This window comes from Carcharodon carcharias, chromosome 7 (genome assembly GCF_017639515.1).
Source record: "Carcharodon carcharias isolate sCarCar2 chromosome 7, sCarCar2.pri, whole genome shotgun sequence".
NCBI lineage: Eukaryota > Metazoa > Chordata > Chondrichthyes > Lamniformes > Lamnidae > Carcharodon > Carcharodon carcharias.
The window spans coordinates 115,147,385-115,164,865 of NC_054473.1; the positions used below are offsets into that span (position 1 = coordinate 115,147,385).

General features: G+C 45.9%; 2 protein-coding genes across 3 annotated transcripts in view; one reads left to right on the forward strand and one right to left on the reverse strand.

Moving 5' to 3' along the window:
- Positions 1 to 5,420, forward strand: part of elmo3 (engulfment and cell motility 3) — a 238,284-nt gene extending 232,864 nt beyond the window's left edge. For both annotated transcript variants that reach the window (XM_041192089.1, XM_041192088.1), the window contains 2 exons: positions 1,369 to 1,449; positions 3,868 to 5,420. In XM_041192089.1, coding sequence (XP_041048023.1) covers positions 1,369 to 1,449; positions 3,868 to 4,080 — 294 coding nt within the window. In that variant the 3' untranslated portion in view covers positions 4,081 to 5,420. The remainder of the gene's footprint in view (positions 1 to 1,368; positions 1,450 to 3,867) is intronic.
- An 11,159-nt stretch (positions 5,421 to 16,579) lies between these two features.
- The window catches only part of lrrc29 (leucine rich repeat containing 29), a 41,024-nt gene continuing 40,122 nt past the window's right edge, over positions 16,580 to 17,481 (reverse strand). Inside the window, exon 7 of the mRNA XM_041192421.1 lies at positions 16,580 to 16,873. Within this exon, the coding sequence (XP_041048355.1) occupies positions 16,690 to 16,873 (184 nt within the window). The 3' untranslated portion in view covers positions 16,580 to 16,689. The remainder of the gene's footprint in view (positions 16,874 to 17,481) is intronic.

A 17,481-nucleotide genomic window follows, 5' to 3' on the forward strand; every position in this document is an offset into this window, starting at 1 on the left:
TATGGCTGGGGTCCTGATGTTTGCGTTGCTGCCAATGCAAATTGGCTAAACTACCTAATTAATAACTAACAGCTTCCCACCACAGGACAGAGACACTAGACTTAGATTTTGAAAAAGATTCCTTACATGTGCTTTAAAGTTGAATAATTAGCCTCGGAACTCTGTCAGAAACTGAGATGACCCTCAACGTGGCTCTTATCAACTCATTCCCAGCCTACCGCTATGATCCTGAGCTGGCCCCTGGTTTGAGAAAGAGAGCTGTCCAAATTGATCACCTTCCAGTTGAGGGAGCTGCTGTGTACCTTCATTGCAGATGTTCCCCGTTTGTCTCTCGCTGTGTTCTGATACGTGTTCCTTTGTCAGCCGATTTACATCAGCCTCTTTCGTCTTGCCCCCCAGTTCATTTCCCACCTTGCTTCTGACTGAATTCGGCAAGGTCTGCTTCACACTGGGTGGATGTTTGGCTCAGAAATTGCTGATGGTAACAGATTACTGGCTATCACACTCTACCATCCTGTTAGTCACGTGATACAGTAATATAGAGTCATTGACTAATCACAGTGATTAGGCCACAACAGACGCAAGCATGAGATGAGGAAAACCCCAGTGGAGGAGAGCTTTGGGTACCTTGGTTTAAGTCACCTGCTCTGCCTGAACGTGCCACACTTACCATACACCGGGTCTGAAATTACTCCCATTCTGTTTCCTAAAATGTTATTTTGTGAAAGAATTCTACCTAATATACATTTGAATGAATCAATACTAACAATCACTATTTCCTTATGGGCCTCGTTCCACAGATTAACCAATCACTCATTGAAATATTGTTCCCACAGATCGGTTTTAAATTTACCCCCCCCCACCCCCATCCCCACCCCCATCCCCACCCCCTCCAGCTCAGGTCAAGCCCTCTGGGCCTCCTGTCCAACATTATCTAGTGTCTTTAGAATCCAAAAACCGGCAATCGTATCATCTGTCCACCTTCCCTTTTCCAGTGAGAACGTGGACTCAATTTGTAAAATCGCTTCACATCAGCCAACCCCCTCAAACAATCTCTTGGCTTTCTTCCATACCTTTTTAGTAGCTGCAACATCTGTTGTGGACTATGGCAACCAGAGGCTGTACATAGTATTCTGTGACCTCTAGCCAATTACCTTTAAACTGCTGACCCTTCCCCTCTATCTTGGTGATGGTCTACCTCGCCGGTCAACCCAAGTCTCCATTGCAAACAGTAATCTGTCTGTTCCAGTGCTGACAGGCTGTTGCGAATTTTTGCCATGTGTTCTGTTCCTATTTCTCCTTGCCCCTTTTTCTCACTCTTTCGCTTTTTTGATTTTGAAACTAATCTGAGCTGCCTTTTGTTCCTAGGAGGTGCTGGATCTGGCCTTCTCCGTCCTGTATGACACAGAGGACTATTCGCTGAACTTCATCGCACCAACTAAATATGACGTGAGTGGCAATGGCAGTCGAATGTCACCTGTGGTGGGGGGGGTGCTGGAATCCAGTGTCTAGTTGCTCTGACGTGGGGCACAATCTGAATGTGGAGCTACTGCTCAAAAGCGCCATTGCAAACCAGATTATCATCAGTTTAAAAATAAAAAGAGTAAACATGTACTGCAGGAAAGATGAGGAAAACTTAGTGTTGAAGAGGACAATAACAGACTGCAGGTCAACATAGACTGGTAAAATGGGAAGACACATGGCAGATGAAATTTAACACCGTGACATGTGAAGTGATGCTTTTTAGTAGGAAGGATAGGAAAAGTAATATAAATTAAATGTTCCAGCACCCCCTTTAAAATTGTACTACACTCACCTACACACAAGAAATAGGAGCAGGAGTAGACCACACAGCCCATCAAGCCTGCTCTGCCATTTAATACAATCATGGCTGATCTTGGGCTCCAATTCCAATTTCCTGCCAGCTCCCCATATCCCTTGATTGCCTGAGAGACCAAAAATCTGTCTATCCTAGCCTTAAATATATTCAACGATGGAGCTTCCACAACCCTCTGAGGTAGGGAATTCCAACAATTCACAGCCCATTTAGTGAAGAAGTTTCTCCTCATCTCAATCCTAAATGATTGGCCCCTTATCCTGAGACTGTGCCCCCGTGTTTTAGATGCCCCAGCCAGGGGGAGCAATCTCAGTCAACTCTGTCAATCCCCTTTCGAAACTTGCAGGTTTCAATGAGATCACCTCTCATTCTTCTAAACTCCAGAGAATATAACTCCAATTTACTCAGTCTTTCATCGTAGAACATAAACCTATTGGTTCACACGTAAAAATCTTTGAAGGTGATAGGATAAAGCTATTGAAAAGCATATGGTGTCCTGGGTTTTACAAATAGAGACATAGGCCATCATTTTACGTCCCGCGGGTCCTGACACGTCCACCCGTGAAATAGCGCGAGATTACATCAGGCACGCATCCTCACGTCGTCACTCACTCATGCGATATCTCACTAGGTGGGCGCGCACGGCAGTTGGAAGCGACCCGGAGAATTGAGCGAGCAATTAAGCCCATTAAAAAGGCAACTGAAAGTGATTTTTCATGACCTGTCCACTTTTACAGTTGGCGAACGGGCCAATCAGCCTTTACATTTTTGTTGAAACCTCAATCCAGGGCGGGATGAAATCTCCACGAGGAATTAAATAAGACATATCTGGGGACTGGTTTTTATGAGGTATGCTTTTAGGTGCTTGATTGTGCTGCATGAACATATTTTGCAACATTTTTGTTGTTTTGTTTATTTTGTGGAGGTCTGCAGCTCCCTGAGGTAGCTGTCTGTCTTCAGAGAGCTCAGTGGAAGCGCTCACCAGCACCCGTGCTGACATCGCCAACCGCCCTCTTCCCGCCCCTCCACCCCAGCAGCGCTGAGCTTTTCAGCACGTTTCATGCTGGTTGGCTGTTAATTGGGCAGCCAGCGTGAAATCATGGTTGGGGGGGCTGCTTCCTGTCCGCTCCCAGGCCCGCTGTCCAACGAGCGAAAAATTCAGGCCATAGAGTACAAAAGCAAGGAGGTTATGCTAAACTTTTCGAAAACACTGGTTAGGCCCCAGATAGAGTATTGTGCACAATTCTGGGCACTGCACTCTAGAAAGAATGCCAAGGCCTTGAGATTTACTAGAACGGTACCAAGGATGAGAGATTTCAGAGACGTGGAGAGAATGGAAAAGCCGGGATTGATCCCCTTAGAGCAGCAAAGGCTAAGAGGAGATTTAGTAGAGGTGTTCCATACGATCTGGAGTTTTGATAGAGTAAATGACAGAAAAGAAATGAAAGAATTTGCATGTTGCATGACATCAGCACATCCCAAACACACTTTATAGCATTTTCTACATGACAACAGTCACTACATTTTGAAAGTCTTTCATTGGCTGTAATGTTGTGATGAAGAGAAACTGTTTGCACTGAAAGGAAGGTTGATAACCAGAGCAGTCAGATTTCAGTTAATGGGCAAATGAACTGGAGGGGTCAGGGGGTGTGTGGCAGGATAAAGAGAATGTTTTCTTTTCTGCACAGCGAGTTCTTGTGATCGGGAATGCACTGCCTGAAAGGGTGGAAGCAGATTCAATAATAACTTTCAAAAATAAATTGGATAAATACTTGCAGGGAAATAATTTATAGGGCTTTCAGGGGAGTGGAACTAATTGAATAGCTCTTTCAAAGAGCCAGGCACAGGCACCTGGGGCCAAATGGTCCTTTGTACCAAACAATTCAATGAAGTCCTCACCATCTAGTTAGTTATTTGGTTAACAGTTTAAGCCTTGTTCAGTTCTGAAATGTCCTTTTCAAAAATGACCTGAACTTTCCTTATTTATTGACTGTTTTATTTCTCTCTCGCTCTCTCTCTCTCTGCCCCAGTTCTGTCTCTGGACTGATGGCCTGAATGTCCTGCTAGGCAAGGAGCTGAATAGCGAGCAGACCAAGAGTGAGCTGGAGATCCTGCTCTCCATGGAGGTCAAACTGCGTCTTCTGGATCTGGAGAATATCCCCATCCCGGATGCTGCTCCACCGGTCCCCAGTGCACCCAGTAACTACAACTTCTGCTATGACTTCAGCCACACTGAGCACTGATTGGATCAGAGTGGAATCATATTGAAATGTGCCAGCGCTTCCTCGGGTTTGGGGGCTGGGAAGGGGACGTTGTGGGTTTTATACAGTGCATGTACAAAATAGGTTTTATACACAGGCAGTGACTCAAGTGCTTTCATGTGCAATATTCTAAAAGAGAGAAAGGTACTCAAGAGAGGATGCTGTGGTGCACACGTTAGCTGGCAAAAGCCTAGAACATGAGAGCCCTGATGCTCTGAGGAATTTTGGGTGCTGGTCAGCTCACAAGAACTGATCGATCCCCAAGAGAGGGGGAAATCAGAATGCTGAGATAAGAAAAAATCAGAAAATGGCGGCAACATTCAGTAGACTCAGGCAGCATCTGTGAAGAGGGGAAGTTAAGGGTGACATGTCAGACCTGTGACCTTTCACCCATCAAAGGTCATTGACCTGCGATGTTAACCCTATGCTTCTCTCTCCATAAGTGTTCCAAGAGAGGGAAGGGAGGTTGTGAAGCCGAGATCATTTGTAGCAGCCAACCTTTAATTCTGGCGCAGGGTGAGAGTGGGTGTTGGCAGATTATATTAACACGGTTATCCTTGACCATTTATAGACAGCCCCAGCCCCCACCCCCACCCTAACTGCATCTTCCACCCATTCAACCATGGCCATTGACAGCCGACTTCAACTGCCAGAGCCTCATCCAGGTAAAGGCCCCGCTGTGGGTCAGGGACAGAGCTGGTATTGACTGCTATTCTTCTCAGATTCTCCTTCCACAGAACAAGGCAGGACTATTTCATACAACATGAGAAAGGACCTCCTTTCTACCTGCTGGCATTGTGACATTGCCCATTAGTGCCCTGAATTTTGCCTAGGGCTGGGTGGGAGGCAGTACGATTTTGGCAATGAGTTGAAGGCATCGGGAGGTGGGGGGGCCCCCTTCCTGGAACCAGCAGCTTAGGCCTTTGTCAAAGTCACCTGGCAAAAACCACAAACTTGCCCACCTATTGACCAATGGTACCCACTCAAGGGGTAAAATTTCCTGCAGGAGGCGTACGTGGGAAGTTCCACACGTTTTACCAATTGTTAATTTACTCTTAGATTTTCTGCTGATCTCATTAGCCTGTGGCAGAATAAGCCGTGGTAACATTCCTGCCTTCCCCATGGTGAAATGAATATCACAGTAGGGGCAGTGAGCGAGTGAACCAAATGTGAAACCCTGACATTTTTATTCAAGCGTGGGATGTGGGCATCTCTGGCTTGGCCTAACTGTCCCCTTGAGAAGGTGGTGTTGAGCTGCCTTCTTGAACTGCTGCAGTCTATGTGGTGTAGGTGCACCCACAGTGCTGTTAGGAAGGGAGATCCAGGATTTTGACCCAGTGACTGTGAAGGAACGGAGATATATTTTCAAGTCAGAATGGTGAGTGGTTTGGAGGGGAACTTCCAAGCGGTGGTGTTCCCATCTATCTACTGCCCTTGTCCTAGATGATAGGGGTCGTGGGTTTGGAATGTGCAGTCTAAGGAACCTTGATGAGTTCCTGTAGTGTGCACGGCGGATTGTTCAGTTGAACTATGAAGCTGAGAGGAGTCTATTCCAGTGGACTGTCGGTGGTTGTATATGGTCTCAAACGAAAGTCAGTATTGGAGGAATACAACTTGCTCGCTGTTATGACATTGTTTACTTGGTTTTGTGTTGGGTGTGGTTCGGTGACAGATTTGAGCCAATCTTCAGCTTCCTCCTTTTGGGTAATGATAGAGCCTGGGGTAGCAGCAAGTCATGCAGGACTGAAGGGTCTGGACTGACTTAATTGATCTCGACTGGGGATTGTATTTGGGCCACTACGAGCATACATACGAATTAGGGACAGGAGTAGGCCACTCGGCCCCTCGAGCCTGCTCCACCATGCAATAAGATCATGGCTGATCTGATTGTAATGTCAACTCCACATTCCCACTTCCCCATATAACATTTCACCCCTTGCTTATCAAGAATCTATCTACCACTGCCTGAAAAATACCATTGGCCTCCACCAACCCTAAGGTCTGGGTGGGCTGGGAGGGAAGGGGGACAAGACTGTGTCAGGGAGTCCTGGTCCTGATCGGTGCCTGTCTTCAAATGGTGGAAGGTGTGCATGTGAGATACATCTGGGAGAAAACAAAATTTAACAACACTGTGCACTTACTGCAGTGGTTTAAGAGGAAAACCATCTTCTCATGGGAAATTAGGCACTGGCAATAAATACCAGGCTTGCCAGCAACATCCACATCCTGAGAACAAACAACAAAGAAAAACAGTGGAGCTCAAATGTGATGTCCTCCACAGTTCAATACATTGTACTACCAGCACCCCAAAACCATAATCCCAGTATGAATCAGCGAGAAAGAGGGAAGGAGAAAATCAGTGTTCTTAGAGTGCACGAAGGAGAGTAGAACACGAAGGAGAGTAGAACATGGGCAAACATGTAAGAAAATATTCCCTTTTTCCATTTAGATTTAATCTGCTTCGATAGTTGTTAAAATGCACAACGAGGTGCAAATTTAAGATATTGTGCGGAACTTTATCTTGTGATTTTTTTTTTACCCAGCACTATGATGATGGTGTGTCAAGGTGTTAACTGGTCCAGTATCGATACACGGTCAGTTGCAATGGTGCCTGGGAGGGCTTCGACCATGGCGACTAGTCACCTCAGTTACACCACTTAGGCCAATATTCAAGATCCGCACTCATTATTTCTGCAAACTTTGTTAATGCATCAAACTGTCCAGGTCAGGAAGGCCCTGGGCTCTATCCCTGTGTCTGTGCTCAGTTTGCTGGGATTCATCAGGTGCAAAGGGCCACAAATGGCTTCATTGTCCACTGAGCTATAGAGACGGAGTTTAAGCTCTTGAATTGATGTCTAGTGATTCTTACTGAGAAGTGGTGTGTCTGTGTTTGGATATTAGGCAAAAACAAGATTGTGCTCATCTCTGATGCCTTTCACAGTTGAATAGCTGGCTGAAGGGCTACTTGGATGAAATACCAGCTAAATTAAGCAGTGCCTCTAATCAGAGGGGTAGGGGGCTGGGAATTGGGCACGTGAAAGCCATTTTGCTCTTGGAGGCTGTGAACACCTCCAAGGAGAAAGGGACAGTGCAATTTTTAAACAAAGCAGTGCAGCTCCCCTTATGTTGTGGTTCGCCATTGTTATTTGCTATTGGTGATGGTAAACCTTCAAAGGCATAGCAAAGCAATGGTATTCGGTTTCCACTGAAACAAGGAGAACATTGGGACAGGAGTAACCCATTCAACCTGTTCCCCCATTCAATTGGAGCATGTCTGATCTGTACCTTTAACTCCATTTACCCACCTTTTCTTCATATCCCTGATACCCTACTCTTTTGGGGTGGGTGGGGAGGCGGGGGGGTGGGATGCGTGGTGATGGGAAGAGCTCCAGATTTCCCCAGCCTGCGTGAAAAATGCTTCCTGTCTTTAAAACTAAGTGGCCTGGCTCTAATGTTAAAACGATGTTCTTCTCGTTCCTCAGAAGAACAAGTTTCCCTGTATCCAGCCTATCAAATCCTTCTAAAGTTCTAAAAACAGTCAGATTACTTGTCAATCTTTGATATTCAAGGCAACATAAGCCAAGTTTATGCAATCAATATGTGTAAATTAACCCTCTAAGCCTGGTTTCATTCTGGTGGAGCTGCACTGTACTGCCTAAAGGAATAATACCTGACTTCATCAAACGTTATGGGAAAGATCAAGTGTGGAACTGTGGGGGTGTGTTGTGTGTGCTGAATATTGCACAGAGCTGTTATCGGGTGACAGGGTTACTTTGAGTGCAAGGTGACGTACAAAGATAGCACTTTTCATTGTCACCGGACATCTCAAAGCGCTTAGAACCAATGGAGCACTTTTGAAGTATAGTCACTGTTGTAATGTAGGAAACGCAGCATCCATTTTGTGCACAGCAAGCTCCCACAAACAGCCATGTGGTAAATGAGAGCAGGGAGAACTTCCTTGCTCTTCTTCAAAATAGCACTATGGAATCTTTAACATCCACCTGAGGGAACAGAGGGGACCTCAGTTTAACAGTTCAATGACACCTGCAGCACTCAGTACCACACTGAATAGTTAGCCTGGATTATGCATTCAAGCCTCTGGAGGGGGAGTTGCACCTGCTCATCACTTGTGTGTGGGCATGTGTGTAAGCAGGGAGCGTGCGGCAATTAAATAGCCTGCCGACACTCGCTGGCTAGGCTGCTGCATGGAGAAGGGCTGATTTGGTGAGTGTGCAAAAGGCCATCTGCAGTCCCTGGAGCTGAGAGGTCAGGGCCAATGAGATGGATGGTGACAGTAGAATAGGGAACTGTCAGAAATGGATTGTGGTACCAAGCAAGGTGAGCAGCCCGATGCATGTCTGTAAGGAAATGCAGTGCAGTCTCGCAATGGCAAGAGGCTGTTACTGTGGCTAATCCTCACCCTTTGCCAATTATAACCGGTACCAATCACGGTGTTTCTGACACATTGTGTACAGCAACAGACATACACTGGATCAAGCTAGAAGAGCCGGTACTGGTTAATTTATTTACAATGACACTACTGCTGTAGGGTTTTTTTGTACACACATATATATATATTAAAAAAAGACTTAACATGTTTTGTAAGAAAATGGTCTGGTTTTTCTGCTGTGAAATGAGTAGCCATCAACAGCTCTTACACTGCATTAGCCATCTAGCCTCGTACTGATTCATAATAAAAGATCGCTCTGCTACTGTGCTGCTTCTTTTATGGGTCACATTCAGGGTCACAGTAAACCTCGTGCAGTGATTGATGTTATTGTTGTGTTTGGTTGGCAGTGGGATGAACCCTCTGCCAACTTTGTATAATTCCAGATGGTTGCACCCACCCACCACACCCCCCACTGCCTCCACTCTGCCCTCCCCCCTCCCCCCTCCGGCTCATTTGACAAACCCCTGATCTCTGGGTGAGGAAAGCCAGGGTGGAGTCTCATACCCCAGACTTTAACAAGAAGAAAGATGTGCTTTTCACAACCTCAGAACAACCAGTATTACCTTACAGCCAATTAAGTACTTTAAGTAGTCACTGTTGTCATGTAGGAAATGCAGCAGCCAATTTACACACAGCAAATTTCACAATTAAGAATATAATAATGATGAGATAGGTTATGTTGGTAAAGGGCGAACTATTGACAGGATACCAGAAAGAACTCCTGATCATCAAAATAAGTGCATAATAAAAGATCTCATAGCATGAAGTAGGCATAATCATGTCATTATCCCTGGCTATCTATTTTAGTTTGGCTGTGCTGCTCACTTCTGTTCATAGAAGGGGTCAAGGGAGTCTTCAGAAAGAAACATAGGTGAAGAAGTGGAGCATCATCTGAACCACCCTGCCAACGTTCACCCTCCCGAGAAGAGTTCAGTTGGATACTTCAGTGCAATGCTCTCTAGGCTGGATGCTTACTTTGCCTCCTGGTCAGGCTGTTTGCAGTCACTTACCCACAAACGCTAAGACTGCTATTGATTCGATCTGCCACCTTCCTGGGAAGCCTACACAATGGAAGTACTTCTGACCTTGCACTTGAGGCGGGGGGATTAAATTCTCCACACCCTCCACCCATCATCTTGCAGCACAAGATGAAAATGTCAATCAGGTCAAACATAGCATATGCTTATTTTTGTCATGAGGGTCTCCTTAACCTGAATGCCCCCTTTCCCTTTGAGGAGGAAGCCCAAGATATCTCGGTTAAGATCATGGGGAATGAAACACGTGAGGGGTGGGGCAGGCTGCCAAGGTCTCATTTCTGCTGAGCATTTGTGTCTAACTTCTCAGCTCCCTGATCCTTCAATCGCCACCTTACTCTTGGATTAGTATTGCTCCCTATTGAGATGAACACCCGGAAACAGTAATGGCTGTGCCATTACTATAATGTAACCAGTAGTATCACTATGCAAAAGAATGACCTCCCATCTTTGAAGATGAATTATGAGAATATCTTAAACAAATAAAAGAACCATATCCTTCACGTGGGCTGTGATGGGTTTCACACTCTTGAAAGAATTATTGGGGTCCAATGTCAGGATATGTGCATTATGGTCTCCTTTGCGAATCTTGCCTTCCGGTAATTATGGAAGGCCATTAAGCTCTAACTGGCTCTCGACTAGGTCGCAGCACCTCAGTGAAATTTGAGCTCCAATCCTCCATTGAAGAACAATAGTGAGAGGCCACTTACATGGCAGTTACAACAATCAAATTGTTCAACACCGTGTACACCAAGGCCAAGAACTCCAGAGAGTAAACGCAGGAATGTGAGAGAGAGAGAAAGAGACTGCTCTCTGACTTACGTCATAAACGCCACAATTTTAAAATTTATATCCTTGTGTTCAAATTCCACCATGGCTTTACCCCACCCTATTTCTGAAACCCACTCCATCCCATGGATCTCTGCACTCTGCTTGTTTACCTGCTTTCAATGTCTAAAGGGACTCACCGGGCTGCACAAAATGCAAACACAATTGGAAATGTGGCCATGCAGCCTGCTACATGCTTGTGGGTAAGAATGAGACATAGTCCAATCACCTGCTATGCAGTGTGTTCCCCAACAGTCCATTCACTTCATGCATGGAAAGAGTTTGACTCAAGTCATCCTACCAGCTTGGCCTAAATAGCCAAGTGGTTATGGTACTGGGTTTGTAACCCCAAGATCAAGAGTTCAGATCTCACAATGACAAACTATGAAACAATGTAACTTCATCTAAATAGGAACAGATGGAAACCAGTTTGTACTTGAAAGAGTTACTGCTCACGCAATAGTCTTCCGCCCCTCCATCCTTTTCAGTGGTTGGCGAAGAGGAGGGCTGTGGCCGCAGGGGTGACCAGGATCGGGGACGTGCTGGGTGGCGGAGGACTGGGCTGGATGCTCCCACAGGAGTTGGCGCGACGCGCGTCTGTGAGTGTCCAGGTCGCAGCCGATGCCATCCAAGACCTGAGAACGGTCGTGCTCGGACCCGACGTTATTTTGGGTCTTGAGGTGGCCCAGGTGCGCGGTGGTCTTCCGTCTGAACGTTCCCCCGTTCGGACAGAATTCCACATTGGCCCCAAGCCCCATGCCCTCCGTGCCTTTTGGCACGGCAAAGAGGGGCTTTTTGTACGGACTGCTGCTGCACACCTTCCATTTTCTCGCCCTTGTCCGTCGCCCGGACACGCCCTGGCGTGCCTTGTTGCCGTCCGGCAGCGGAGGCCCCCGATGGGAGGCCCTCTACGGAGGTGTCCTCCCCCTTTCTATCGGGGACCTGGGTTGGAGGGTGTTGCATGCAGCAGTCCCCTATAATAAGAGGATGCATAAGTTCACGGACTCCCAGGACACGTGCCCTTTTTGCGGTCTTGTGGAGTCCGTGGACCATGTATACATAGGTGTTGTAGGCTGCACTCCCTTTTTAGTTACTTGAAAAACCTTTTATTGATGTTTTGTTTGCAATTCAGCCCCATGCTCCTGATCTATGGGCACCCGGTGCGGAAGGGGGTCGGGAAGGAGGAGGACCTCCACGTGAACCTGCTCCTGGGCCTGGCCAAGTTGGCCATTAACAGGTCCAGGCAGCGGGCGATCGACGGGGGAGTCCCACCCGATTGTTTGTCCCTCTTCCGCGGCTACGTTCGCTGCCGGATGTCCCTGGAGAGGGAGCACACGGTGTCTGCTGACACTCTCGAGGCCTTCTGTGCTCGGTGGGCACCGCGGGGACTGGGGTGTTTTGTTGACCCCTTTAATCACATTTTGATTTAAAGTTTGTAAGGTTCCTTTAAACTTTGTCCTTGGTTTTACAGCTGACCTGAATTAGGGGCTGCGCCTGATTTATCCCAATTTTGTTGATTTGGTTTTCATTTAAAAGATTATGAAGAGTTCAAATCTCACAATGGCAAACTATGAAACAATGTAACTTCATCTGAAACAGATGGAAACAGGTTTGTACTCAAAAGAGTTACCAGCTGATTATACAGGCAGTCCTCAACTTTACGACGTTTGAGTTATGATAAATTACAATGTTTATAAACAGACACCGTTTTGATTTTCCCACATTGGTTTTGACTTTATGACACTACGCCAGTGGACAAATGTTCATACAGGCACATTGACGTTCAGCACTGCCTATCTCCTTCTCTCAAGATGCTCAGTTGCTGTTCCAACACCGTTAGTACAGTACTGTGCTATAATTTCTATATGTATATTTAGCTTGTGGTCTTTTACGTGATTGCTATTTACAACATAAATACATCAATGTTGCTATATTACTCATCTATAATTGATTGCATGCAAAATTCTGGGTTATTTTGGGGAAAATAGGGTATCGGGCCTTGGTTGAGGAACCAATTCCCCATTTATAACATTCATCTTATTGGAAAATTGGTTCCGAGTTACGACATTTCAACTTAAGACACAGTTTACAGGAACCAATTATGTCGTAAATCCGAGGACCGCCTGTATCAGCACACACACCATGGAAAAACTGTCCATTAATAGCAGTAGCGGAGCGAATCATTCATCACAGCTGGAAATGCAGACTGGTATTAGTTGCTAATGTGGTTAACAGAGAGCCACCAGGCTCTAGGAGAGTGGCACAGGTTTAAGGACAAGTGGCACAGGCTGGTTTCTTGGGCTGCATGGTTGCAGTAGAGGTGCAGCATTAACCGGTTTCTGAGCAGCCAGAAGCAGGGAACATCAGCCTCAGCGCAACTCAGCATGAGGAATTGGACTAATGAGTGCACGATAAGTAACTCTGAATTTACAAAACAGGACAACAGCACAAGCTACTCAGTGTCAATTCCCTATCCCGAAGGCACTGACTGTTATTCGGTACAGGTGCTCTTCCCCAGGTGTATAAATAAAGGACCTTTGACAGGGAAAATATCCAACCAAATATTATGAAGAATAAGGCTGGCTGGCAACACAGAATTCCTTTCCTCACCCAACACAGAGGAATTGACCGGTCAGCAATCAGGAACTAAGAATTCCTGGTCTCTATACACTGGGATAAATTTGTAACATCCATACTCTACCCTGGCAGAGTTCAAACTGTGCAGAGGGTGCAAATTGAATCTTAAGCTATGCAACTCAGTCACCCATTTCCTTTCCCAACTGAGCCAAGGCAGGGAGTTGGGCCAAGAAATTGGCTTTAATCTCAGAGGTGTCTTGAGGTGGGCTTGGCTGCTTATCAGAAACTTACAGCAGATTTTAGTAAGAAGTGCCATCCGTCATAGTACCGAATGTTTCTGAAGTCTGGTCCATCAAGACTGGCTTTACAACAGTCCCTGCCACAAACTATGTTTCCCTAGACACCAATTCCAGCCCTCTCCCTGGCAGCGGTCTGAGGCTGAACCAGTCTATTCCGGCCACACAACTGTGCCATCATTAAGCCTGCCTAATTCCACCTCAATTACATCACCACTGCCTCACTCATCTGCTCCTGAAAACCTCATCTATGCCTTTGTTACCTCTAATTTAATCATTTCAACGCATTCCCACCTTCCACATTACATTAGCAAGCTCATCCAAAACTCTGCGGCCCATGTCCTAACTTGCATCCAAGTCCCATTTACCCATTAGCCCTTACTTGCTGACCTGCACTGGCTCCCAGTTTAATAACACCTTAATTGTAATATTCTCATCTTTGTTTTCAAATCGCTTCATGGCCTCGCCCTATCTCTAGACTCCTGTCATAACCCTCCAAGTGCATCTCCTGGCAATGGACAGGGTTAAGCAGCAGAAACCTGGGATGATTCTTATCTGCCTAACCCAAAGGCCAATTGTAGAGCTGAGTGCATGATCAGCTAATGCAGCAAAGGCTTTCTTTAACTGAGCCACCAAGGGAAATCCAGCCTGCTTTCTGCAGTTAGGTCACAATTTTAAAAATTGATTCACCATAGGTGGGAAAAATTGCCCATCCTTAAGTGCCCATCCCTAATTGCCCTTGGGAAGGTGGTGGTGAGCTGCCTTCGTGAACCATTGCAGTCTATGTGGTGTAGGTGCACCCACAGTGCTGTTAGGAAGAGAGTTCCAAGATTTGGACCCAGCCACAATGAAAGAACAGCGAATATAGTTCCAAGTTAGGGTGGTGTGTGGCTTGGAGGGGAACCGGAAGCTGGTGGTGTTCCTGTTCACCTGCTGCTTTTGTCCTTTAGGTTTAGGAGGTGCTGTTAAAAGGTATCTTTCGAGCTGTTGAGTTTATTACAAATACAACTATCAGGAAAGGAGCAACAGCTGATACAATACAGTACTTCACAGCTGCATCTCATCCTTCATGAAACAAGCCAAAATGCTATAACAAAACATTTCAGATAACGAGTTTTATTTAAATAAAACAGATTATTCAAATTAAGTGACCCATGGGTAATAAGGGATTTAAAAGCAGCCCCAAATTTGAGTTGGCACAGTCAAGCCTTTTAAAAATCAAATTCAATTTCCCATTGAGAACAGAACAGAAGCAAACCTTCTGCAGGATTTAACTGTTGAATATAATCTTATTAAAACTTTAAATAGCAGTGCTGAATCCCGCCAAACATAGCTAACAAATTTGTAATGCAAACCAAAATATATACTGAGCCAGGCGCCTAGCAGGAGAAACTCATGACACTAAATAAAATGCAAGTTTTAAACATTACAAATACCACTGGTTGTATTTAGAAAACAGCTGATTTTAAACCATTTTTCTCAACACTGACTCCCGTGGGATGTAGCTTCTGGCTGCCTATTGACCTCCAATAACTTCCCCAAGTGGCTTTCTCCATTTATAGCCAGCCAGCCAGTCAGCAATTTGACTACATGCAGCAACACAGAATTCCTTTCCTCACCCAACACAGAGGAATTGACCGGTCAGCAATCAGGAACTAAGAATTCCTGGTCTCTATACACTGGGATAAATTTGTAACATCCATACTCTACCCTGGCAGAGTTCAAACTGTGCAGAGGGTGCAAATTGAATCTTAAGCTATGCAACTCAGTCACCCATTTCCTTTACCAACTGAGCCAAGGCAGGGAGTTGGGCCAAGAAATTGGCTTTAATCTCAGAGGTGTCTTGAGGTGGGCTTGGCTGCTTATCAGAAACTTACAGCAGATTTTAGTAAGAAGTGCCATCCGTCATAGTACCGAATGTTTCTGAAGTCTGGTCCATCAAGACTGGCTTTACAACATGTGAAGAAAGGGATGGATACTCATACAGCAACTGGGGTGGTGGGGGCTCGGTTTCACATTGAGAATCCAGGGTCTGTTAAACTCCTCTTTAGAGGCCCAGTGCAATATATAAAACTTCAACAGATCATAAGACTGCTTTTCAAAAATATAACTCTATTGCTGAACTTGCTCAAAGAAAATCCTCTGCTGGGCATTTCAAAAAGAATTCTCCTTTTGCTATCCTCCCCCATTTCCCTCTTCTGCTGGATACGGCAATGTGTGTCAGTGTACAGCGCCATCTCTGCTGGACACTGCGATGTGTGTCAGTATACAGCGCCATGTCTGCTGCACACAGCGATATGCGCCAGTGTACAGCACCATCTCTGCTGGACACGGCGATGTGTGACAGTGTACAGCGCCATTTCTGCTGCACACAGCGATGTGTGTCAGTGTACAGCACCATCTCTGCTGGACACGGCGATGTGTGTCAGTGTACAGCACCATCTCTGCTGGACACGGCGATGTGTATCAGTGTACAGCACCATCTCTGCTGGACACGGCGATGTGTATCAGTGTACAGCACCATCTCTGCTGGACACAGCAATGGGTGGCAGGGTACAGCACCCATCTCTGCTGGACACGGTGATGTGTGTCAGTGTACAGCAGCAGCTCTGCTGGATATAGCAATGGGTGGCAGGGTTAATGTCCATCAGGAGCTGCAGCCCTCTAGGCAACTCACCATTCTTCCGGCAAGAATGAAAAAAAACTGAAAGCTATGAGGGAGGCAGTCAGGAGCCATGAAGTAATGAATTTGGCAGTTAAGGTGAGGTCATGTCTGAGGTCAGGTTTTTTCTATGTAGAAAAAGAGTTGTTGTGTAGGGCCATATCACATAAATCCTGGTGGCAATGCATATGCAAACGTAGGGCAGCATGCAGAGTGGGTACAGTTAGGACACCCTCCAGAGTTGAACAGCCTACCGGCAGGTTATCACATGGAACCACATATGGCACTGTAACCTGGTAAGGAAATCAGTATATTCAGAAGGGGTGGGAAGAAAATTGGAGAATGAAATAAATAAAATGTGCCTGGTAGTGATTACAATCATTTCTTGGAGCATGTTAGGGATGTCAAAAGGGTTCTTTCACATAGGGTATCAACACAGGAATGCCTGATCACAGTTTACACCTTCAGAACAGAAGAAAGGTCCCAAGGTTTTAGTGCAACACACTGATTTCTCACTATGCTCCACATGAGCCTCCTCGCATTTTACTTCATCAAACCCATGTATGTTAAATTAACTGCAGCAATACATTAGCTGCACCAGAAGCCAAACTTCAGAGCTGAGTGCTGAGTCTTGAGATATTAGATGTAAACGCACGAGCCACAGAACTAAGTCAACGTTTCAGAGCCTGGTTTCAGCTGCTAGGCGATTCTCAGCTATGTCCTTCAGGGTCCACATCTACCTTGTCATCCAGTTTCATTCAAGGAGTCCGATACATAGGTCCGCTCCCCCAAGTACTTAGCCTTAATGCTGGTTAGTCTGGGATGAAACAACTGGAGTCGTTCGATGTCAGCAATCGTCAGCCCATTGCACATGGTGACATCCAGACTCCTCAGCCACTTGCACTCCTGCATGAGGACTTCCAGCGCCCTGGGGAGGAGAAACTGTGTTGGAAATATAGCAATCACAGGTACAGAATTACACTGAATTTTACAGCACAGAAACAGGTCACAACAGATCCAAAACCCTGTGTTTATGAATCGAGAAAGCCTCCTCCCACCCACATCCAATTTCCAGAAAGTCCTATTTTTCCCTCGTATTTAGTCAGGTTTCCCCAAATACATCCATGCAATCTGCCTCAACTATTCCATATTGCAGCTCATTTTCACTATTCTCCGGTTAAAGAAGTCTCTCCCTAATTCCTGACTGGATTTATGGGTGATTATCTTATATTTATGACCCATAGTTTTAGACTGACCCACAAGTGGAAACATGCAGATGAAAAAGAAACAAAAACAGAATTACCTGGAAAAACTCAGCAGGTCTGGCAGCATCAGCGGAGAAGAAAAGAGTTGATGTTTCGAGTCCCATGACCCTTCAACAGAACTGAGTGAATCTAAGGAGAGGGGTGAAATATAAACTGGTTTAAGGTGGAGTGGGGAGGGGTGGGCGGGGGGGTTGGTGGTAAGAGAAGTGGGGAGGGGTAGTGTGGTTGTAGGGACAAGCAAGCAGTGATAGGAGCAGATCATCAAAAGATG